This window comes from Trachymyrmex septentrionalis, unplaced genomic scaffold, assembly GCF_001594115.1.
Source record: "Trachymyrmex septentrionalis isolate Tsep2-gDNA-1 unplaced genomic scaffold, Tsep1.0 scaffold87, whole genome shotgun sequence".
Taxonomy (NCBI): Eukaryota; Metazoa; Arthropoda; class Insecta; order Hymenoptera; family Formicidae; genus Trachymyrmex; species Trachymyrmex septentrionalis.
This window is the reverse complement of record NW_017306059.1, coordinates 2,791,081-2,799,904: the sequence shown is the minus strand read 5'-3', so window position 1 is coordinate 2,799,904 and position 8,824 is coordinate 2,791,081. Positions and strand designations below refer to the sequence as shown.

At 29.6% G+C, this 8,824-nt stretch overlaps 1 protein-coding gene across 1 annotated transcript; it reads left to right on the top strand.

Annotated features, from left to right (window-relative positions):
* The first annotated feature begins 3,745 nt into the window (after positions 1-3,745).
* LOC108755335 lies at positions 3,746-8,488 on the top strand. The gene is made up of 12 exons (XM_018498266.1): positions 3,746-3,930; positions 5,189-5,270; positions 6,040-6,158; positions 6,240-6,419; positions 6,539-6,714; positions 6,816-6,906; positions 6,970-7,161; positions 7,285-7,455; positions 7,552-7,693; positions 7,799-7,869; positions 7,960-8,049; positions 8,159-8,488. The coding sequence occupies exons 1-12, from the start codon at positions 3,889-3,891 to the stop codon at positions 8,486-8,488; spliced, it is 1,686 nt and encodes a 561-aa protein (XP_018353768.1). The 5' UTR covers positions 3,746-3,888.
* Positions 8,489-8,824: the final 336 nt, after the last annotated feature.

Genomic DNA, 8,824 nt, shown 5'->3' with positions numbered 1-8,824 from the left:
TATATATATATATATATGAAGATTAAGAATTTTGCTGAAAAGAAGAATATTATTTTTGTATATTTTCCGCGTAACAAGTTCAACATATGAAATATTCCACAGTATTCTCTGCGAAGCGGCGGTTTAAGCCTATTTATTCCAATTACTACTTCTTATACATTTGTCTATTTTCTTCTTCTCTATTTCAAAGCAAAATGCGCTTACTCTATTTGAGATGCAAAAGGTGCAGGTATAGTGATCGGACCTAATAGCGTCGAACTCGAAGGTTGACTGACTTGTAGTGTGCATAAGTGCGTGTGTGTATAAGTGTACGTCTGTATAAATTTTTTAAGTTATTATCTACTTTTTTTTTTAATTTATGGATTTATGTGAAGTCCTTCCATTTTACATAGATCTTTTTCCTACACAAATGTTAACACGTGCAAACACACACACACACACACACACACACACACACACACACACACACACACACCTGTGCGAAAGAAATGATGCAGATATAAAACAAATATTAAATAATTAAAGATGTGAAAAAAGCGAGATTAAACTGCTGCTCGTTCCTGTAATTATCCGAGATATGTTTTGTTCCCATGTAAAGCATACATACCGAAATAATAAATAATATTTTTTGTCGACGTAACTACTTATCTTCATTTCCTCTTCCGCAATGTGTGATAGAAGAACCAAGTTAAAAATATTCAAAACTGCAAGTAACTCGTTTAAATTAAATAAAATAACAAGCACCATTGATACCAATTTTTTTAATTGCATAGATCACACTTGGAGGAAAAGCCCCTATTATGAGATACCGAATTGATTTTGGATAAATGCTGGAAGTCTATGGGCAGAATTTAAAAAAATAATAGGTCATTTTGAAGGGAATTTAATAAGCTTTAAAAAAGGTAATGTTATATAAAATTTAATTCAAATTCCATTTTTTTTTGAAAATTAAAGAAATGTAAAAAATGAGCAAATCGCAAAGTCAAAAAATTGTGCTCCTAATATGAGATATCCCGAGAAATCGATAGTAAAACGCAAAGTATATCAGTTATTGCAATTAAAAAACTTTATTTCATAATTTCTAAAATGCAAACAAACACAGTCAGCATACGTGAAAAATGAGCATGCGATAGATATATATCCAGGACTCATCTTCAGGTAGTTGGAATCAAGCATCGCAGAAACAAGCACTTAACGTTCATTCCGGTTGTCCTTTTTATTATTATACAATAACATTTACTCTTTAGCAACGATTTCCACTATAACATAGGAGCATGGATTATTTCATATTAAAAATACCTTAGATATCTCATATTACGATTTCTACGCCTTATGATTTTATGATTATCAAATCTAACTTCTGTAATTAAACAATTCAACATATCTTATATTTTTAACATATCTTGCATTAGTACGACCTTACTCTATCACTACATAAAGAATCTATTGCAAAATATTTATTTATTATATAATAAACAAGTCTCATTTTAATAAAACTTGAAGACATCCAAATTCTTCTAATCTTTTTTTACAATGACTACAAGCATAATGTAATAATGAATTTTCTATTAAATAGTTTCTAATCTAATAGCAATAAATTCATGGTGGAACCAATTGATAGCGCTTATTAGTTTAGCAGAAACGCCAGCATCTCATATTAGGCGCCAATTTCATAATAGAGGGCTTTCCTCTAAGAATAGTTAAATAATGGACTACTTTAAATTTTATAAAATATTTTAAAACAAATTTCGAATTTACAAGCTGCTTACAGAATTTTTTGTAGACGTAATTCATCCCCCGCATTTATGGAGTAATCCATAAAATAATCCATCTCTCCGTCATCTTTAATTAAAAATGAATTATGCGTATTCGTCACTTGTGAATTTAAAAAAACATATATTTATAATTTGACGACACACAATTTCAACCTGTTCCTATTAATTCATGACCGTCTATGTATATGAAATGTCGCTTTCTATAATGTTTAGAAAAAAAAACACATACCAGTAATGTTTCATTTCGATTACCAATCTCGCACGTTCTGTGAGAGGAATAACATTCCTTTCTGACGATTTGATAAACTAATTAGGATTTAAACAATTTCTCAGCAACTGTAATTATTTCATCGCGAATTTGTGTAATAAGTAGGTACAGACTACATTATGCATGTACACACATGTCTATCCATGCATGATGTTCAAGCGTGTAACTAATATTCCTTTCACCATTTAAATTACGTCTTACCATGACATGTAAAATGTTATAAGAAGTAAACGTTCAGTCATCACGTCCAGTCATCAGTATTGCACCATATCATTAAAATACGATTTTATATATTCTACATCACTTTTACTAATACAGTAGTTTTAATTTTATTATGTAAGTAAGTTATGTTTCTCTCTCTCTCTCTTATTTTCTCTCTTTCCGAATACGATTATATCACGGTTCATTTATTTAAAAAAAGAGAGAAAAAAATAAACAAAAAACATTAATTATTATTTCTTTGTGGAATTTATATAAAATTTTATTTTTATTATACAATACAGTTTTCGTACATCACAAATCGTAAACAAATTAAGATTCCGATGAAACTTTTTTTGTTAGAATAATAATAATTTGTTCAATTTTATGTTTTTCTTCTAAAAGAAGTTTAATAAAATTTAAAACAACATAACATTCATTATCTTTTCTTTATAGTAATATCTTTACAGATAACTTCTTGCTAGTCGTAAAATTTATGAGAAATCGTAGATTACAAATAATCGTATGTCTTACATGCAAAGACAGCCAAGCCTTGCGAAAGTTGGTGTGCTAAAATTTAAGTAATTAAGAAACTGATAACGTAATACTAATACTAATGATTTATATCAATTTTATAAACATATATGTATATATGTATATTTAAAATTCAATTCATAATATACAATTTTTATTTAGAACTATGATTTTAATGTTATCGTCCGAGTTTGATTATCAATAGAGATGATAACTATAGAGAAAAAAAATTGTAATTTTGCGGCAGTATATAAAATATTGTACCATTACAGGTATGCTCATTATATGCTGCTTTTATATAACAAAAAATCATAAATTTAATAATATATTATCCAAATTTTTATGTTTATAATATTCGCAAATTTATATCAATTGTCGATAATGTCATCGTTCTTCAATTATCTCCGAGCCCTCAGAGCCCTTTTGGTGTGATACATCACAAAAATTTGCCCAGGAATATCTTTAATAATATTTCGTTAGTGTTTTAGACAAGAGAAAAAGGGATTTGTACTAAATCAGATATCGTAGTCTGTCCAAAATTGTATTACGATAGTTAATTAATTTAAGAAGACATTCTGTTAATATTTTATACTTTCTATATCTATTATTTTGTTATAATAGTAATAATGGAAGAATATTTTTTGGACAAAAGCTTCAGAAATTGATGTAAGTAAATGTTCCAATCTGAGAGCTGATCCTTCACTCTATATTTTTAATACCTACTGAAAATTTTACTCTTAACAAGAGCGAGAGACAACTATCTCCAAAATGAATCTTTAAGAGTGGACTTTCACTCCTTTGGAATTAATCGATCTACTTTTATGTAATGAATGGGTAGCTATTTCACTCGATCAATCAAAGTGACTTAAGCATCGGTTGATAATTCAATGCAAGATGCATTGAACGTCACTTCAATAGAGTGAATTCTCAATCGCTAGGAGCGCTACAGTCGTTGCTGCTTATGAACGAGACGGTGCCATCTTGGTCGTTCGTAACACGTTTTAGCGATTAAACTCGACAATGTGCCATTTTCGTTTCCGAGAGACAATAGACTACGCATTTTGTAAGATAATTAAGTGTATGATCGTTTGTTTCGTGTGATTGTGATTGATTATGCATGCATTGTACGCGATGAATTCGAACATTTTGCCACAGGTAAGCATCATTTATTTAATTCGAGAAAGACACGAGAATTTCCATATAAATTCTCAGCAAACGTATGACTGCTATATAACAATACGTAAATATACGTCCATTTTACATCTGTATCGAGCCCTTATTTCTACAATTGCGTAAAGGTGCGATTTCATAAAGATATACATATCCTAATTGCCCCCACTCTCATCAGCATAGCTGAAAACGGAGCGCTTTCTCCACATCCGGATATGGCTGCGTTCGGAAACGTCACTCGGATGCCTCCGATTGCCTCCGATACTTCGGATGCATCGAGACCCTATCAGAATCTGGCCACGAGCGATCAACGATTTTCTCAAAATCCTAACAGAGAAGAGAATATATATAATTTTTCTCTGTACATATATTATTTCACTCTAACTTATATTGTTTCACTCTATGTTTCACTCTATACTTTAATTAAGATTATAGAGTGAGACAGTACATATATATAGGCAGAAATTATAATATTAATATCTTTCTCTCGCGTAGGATTTTGACAAAATTGTGATTAGACTCCGATATAGTTTTTAGGACGTATCATCTTATCCTTGTTTAACATTAAATGAACAACAGGTGAAAGACAAAATCGACGATCATGGAGGGATTTGAGCAATATTTCCGAACGTAGGCTATACGATCTCCGATAATTTGATGCGCTCGAACTATACATCGAGATATGTACATTAAGTACGTGAGCGACTAGCGTTTGCGCAAAATACTCGTCACTCGAATGTAAATCGCCGTTTATTTCAAGTACTAAGTTGTAAATTATTTTTCCAATTTTTCAATCTCTTAAAAGAATAAATATCTCTCGATCACAATACACACATACAAATTTTGTACTCGAGATCTACAAATCCAGCGTAAGTAGACTATCAGCACATCATTTTCCGATATTTCGATATTTCACTCTCCAAGAAAACGTAATAAGAGACGTTTACGGCGAGATATTGGAATCTAGATTTTCCCTTGCTCTATTTTTAGTTTATACTGGTGAGAGTGGGGCTAATATCCTCTTAGACCCTTATATGATTTTCCGACCTGTTATAAAGGAGCAATATTGTGGATGTGAATCCCTGTAAAATCGCACCTTAAACGTAGAATTCTCCAATCACAGTCGAATATGAGGAGAATATTCGACTGTGACTGATCAATTCTTACAACTACAACCACTTACAACTACGCTTACACAATTGCAGGATGGGCTTTATGTACGAATTAATATTTATTTTCGCAGGACACATTAAACAGTCCGACTGCATTAAAAGAATATTTACTCACTAAAGGGGTGCCACATGAGGTTCTGAAAATACTGCAAGGTGAATTACAAAAATATATCACGGGACAGATACAATAGAAGGACTAAGCAACGATAATTTTAACTTATCAGAAAATGAGTATCCGAGTATTTCTGATAAGTTGAAATTTCTTATTCCTTATTCCATGTATATTTCTTATCATTCTTTATTTCTTATTATTATATCTGCATCCGGACTTTTTCTATTAACTCAGATTAACGCTAATCGATGGTTGACTCAATCATCACGATTGTTAATGTGAGAACTAAACACAATGTGTAAGCACAGTTTGTCTCAAAAGAGGAAGAGAGAGGAAACATTCTGATATATTAAACTGCTATTGGCACTTCTGCGAGTCGATTAATTTAATCAAAAGTTGGTGAAACAAGCCCGTAAACAAAATTTATTTTAAAATGTTTAAGTTTAATTCAAGTTTAACTGTATGTACACACATGCTTATCTTATAAAAATAATACATTACTGTAGTATACAATTCAGTTCTAAAATCGCGAAGAATATTAGATCGATTTAGTAAATTTTTATCCGCTTTGGCATGACTCAATGAAATCTTTTGTACGATGAGTACATACATCTATATAATTTGACTTGAATTGCGTTACTGGTTTCTTAATAACAATTTTAGTAAATGAATTAACTTTTAACATATAAAAAAATAATTAAATAAAAGCTGAATATCCTTCACTCTTCGGATTAGCTTCCTTGACTTAAGAGTCAGCGATTCAAAAAAATCATATAATTCATATCTTTTTAAATATTGTGTATATTGCAGATGAATTTGTTGATGGCGAAGCATTTCTTTCGTTGACGGAAACTGACTTAAAAGAACTCAAAATAAAAACGGGACCGAGGAAGAGGCTATTGAATTTGATTAATGCAGCAAAAGCAACGGTATTTCTAAATTAATCATTAGAAATAAATGTATGTATAACCAATTATATGAAAAAATTTTAACATTGTAACTGTATATAGAATTGTTTTATTATTAATGGATCTATCTATGGAGTTCAAAATAATATACCTACAATCGCGTCAACTGCTGGTAATGAAATCATTCAAGTTGAGCAACCAAAAAATTCTGCAGTAGACGACATAAATAATGTACAAAATGTCCCTATTTTACTGCATCCACAAAATATAAATATTCAGCAGGTATTAATTATACTATTATAAACTTTAAAAAGATATTCTATTGTGTATATTTAATTCGTTTTACGAAAATAAATAAATAATATAAAAATGTTCAGAGTATGTGTTTTGAATAAATTTAGCCTAACAACGCAGAAAATAAATTAAATGTTCGAGCTTGGATTGAAGCATATGATGCTAAACATACAAGAAAGGTACCATTATTAAGCGTTCTTGATTCTGGTATTGTTGGAAACACCGATCGTCAAGAATTTATTAGAATAGTATGTGCTGAAATAGTTAAACTCAGCAATGATATGTACGTTATCACTATTTTTTCAAATGTATAAAATACGTGGTTCATAATTTAATTGTCTGTATTACTCTATAATCGTTTTTATTTCGAATCTTGTTTGAAAGGTATCCATCTAGCCAATTAAAAACAGAATTGGCTAAGGAAATCGTCAATGCTTTTCCGAAATTACGATCTTCACATTCTCCTGAAGGCTATGTAAGTATTTTTGTAATTCATATATTGATACTATTGTTTAACAAAATTTATGTACATATTTAGGAGCATTTTTATGATAAGACGACAAACAGCGGCTTTATACAATATCGCTTCCAAAATATGCGAGTAAAACTAAGTCCCACAAAGAAAAAAAGAGCATCGACTAAACCAGCAATTAAAAAAATTAACGTTAAAAGACAGAGGACACAATTTGTGAAACAAGAATATCTCGATGAGGAAGTATTTCAAGAAAAGGTACTTATGACATTTGTAAAGAAAATCAACATTTTAGAATCTTAATTCAAGTACAATATATACATATTTATAGATTTTTTTTTATAAAAATATTCAATTATTTTCACAATTTATTATTTTCAGTGTTGTGAGCTTATATTCAAAATACCCAGTGATAGCAATAAGCCGAGTATTATACAATTATTAGATGAAACAAGACCTAATAGGCAAAGAAGCATAAAAAATTCTGAACATATGACAATAGATGATATATTTAGATTATATCCAAAACTAAAAGATTACAATGGAGAAATGGTATGTCAATTAAAGTATGAAAAATAATTTGCAGATACGTAACTTTTTCCTCATTCAAATGATTTACATTATTCAGAATTTTATTCATTGTTTCAGATTCATGCGGAATTTATATCGATGTTTCCAAACAATGATACATTTTTAAGAAAATTTTCATCTTACTATGTTCCGAGAATTTTAAAATTCTGCCGCATGAAAAAGGAGTACTTGCTTCAAAAAGTGGATGATTTTGATGATGGTATGATGATGCGTAGTTTAGTTATATTGTTGAACAAGAACTCGATTTTTTCTATAACTTTTACATTTCTTTTGTGTGTAATTGATACTTTTTTATACTTTACAGAAAATTTCAAAGCTCTGATTTTGTTGCCGGAGTTGTTGCCCTCTCCGAACTATGCAAAAACGAAAACATCTGTAAGCCATTCAAAAATAATTTCCGATTTCGGAATAATTTTCATGAAAAGAGTGCGTATATAAATCTAATAATATTAATTATAATTTCAGAGGGAAGACAATTCAAAAGGCGCAAAAATTAAAGCATCGAATTTTTCGCCTAAACAAATTCCAAACCGAAATTTATTACAGTTTATTCATGTGAGTATTGTAATTAAAAAAATATTGTACATTATAAACTTAAATGCAGCCAATGCGCATTATAGATACCTTATATTATAAGTCATATTGTTTTTACTTTTTGATATAGACAATGGAAGATTTACTTGTAAATAATGAAGAAGATAAAACTTTGTCTCAAAAAGCAAAAAATATCCAACCGTTTTTAGTGTGCTTTGTGATTGGACAAACAAAGGAAGGACAATTTTATATAAAGACTGATGAAAATTTAATTTCAGTTGGCGATGATCCAATAATTGCCTTCGATATTCTTGTTAAACTACATTATTGTTTTGATGTTCAATTTGCATCTGATTTACTAACATTTTATGATTTCATAACCGGATGCATTATGGGCCTCAACATTCCTGGTGCTAGTTGTAGGGCTTTACACACTACACTGTGCAATATTACCTTATAACTTATCAAATGTGCTTTAATTATATAATTATAATTTTTTTATTATAATATTTTAAAGTTTTTATATTTTGTATTATTCATTTTATATATTATTTATTTTACAATATATTATAAATACATATATGTATAAGGTAAGTGGTCCAACAATGAACCATGTAAATTTCAGAAGCTCGTATTTCTCAATTATTGAATTGAAGGTCTGAATTTTTGCATACAGTTTATGAATTTAGTTGATTACATACTGTAAATAATAACTTTTAAGTTATCTCTGAAGTTTAGTCACAATTTCGATTATTTTAAAAAACGGGAAATAGTTAATTATGTACAACGGGGGTGT

What these genes read in the sequence shown, in the direction of transcription:
- LOC108755335 (XM_018498266.1), top strand. Translation starts at nt 3,889, where the DNA reads ATGCATGCATTGTACGCGATGAATTCGAACATTTTGCCACAG. An exon ending in ATTCGAACATTTTGCCACAG is followed by an intron (nt 3,931 to 5,188) that starts GTAAGCATCATT and finishes TTATTTTCGCAG; the next exon opens with GACACATTAAACAGTCCGAC. An exon ending in ATGCAAAAACGAAAACATCT is followed by an intron (nt 7,870 to 7,959) that starts GTAAGCCATTCA and finishes TTATAATTTCAG; the next exon opens with AGGGAAGACAATTCAAAAGG.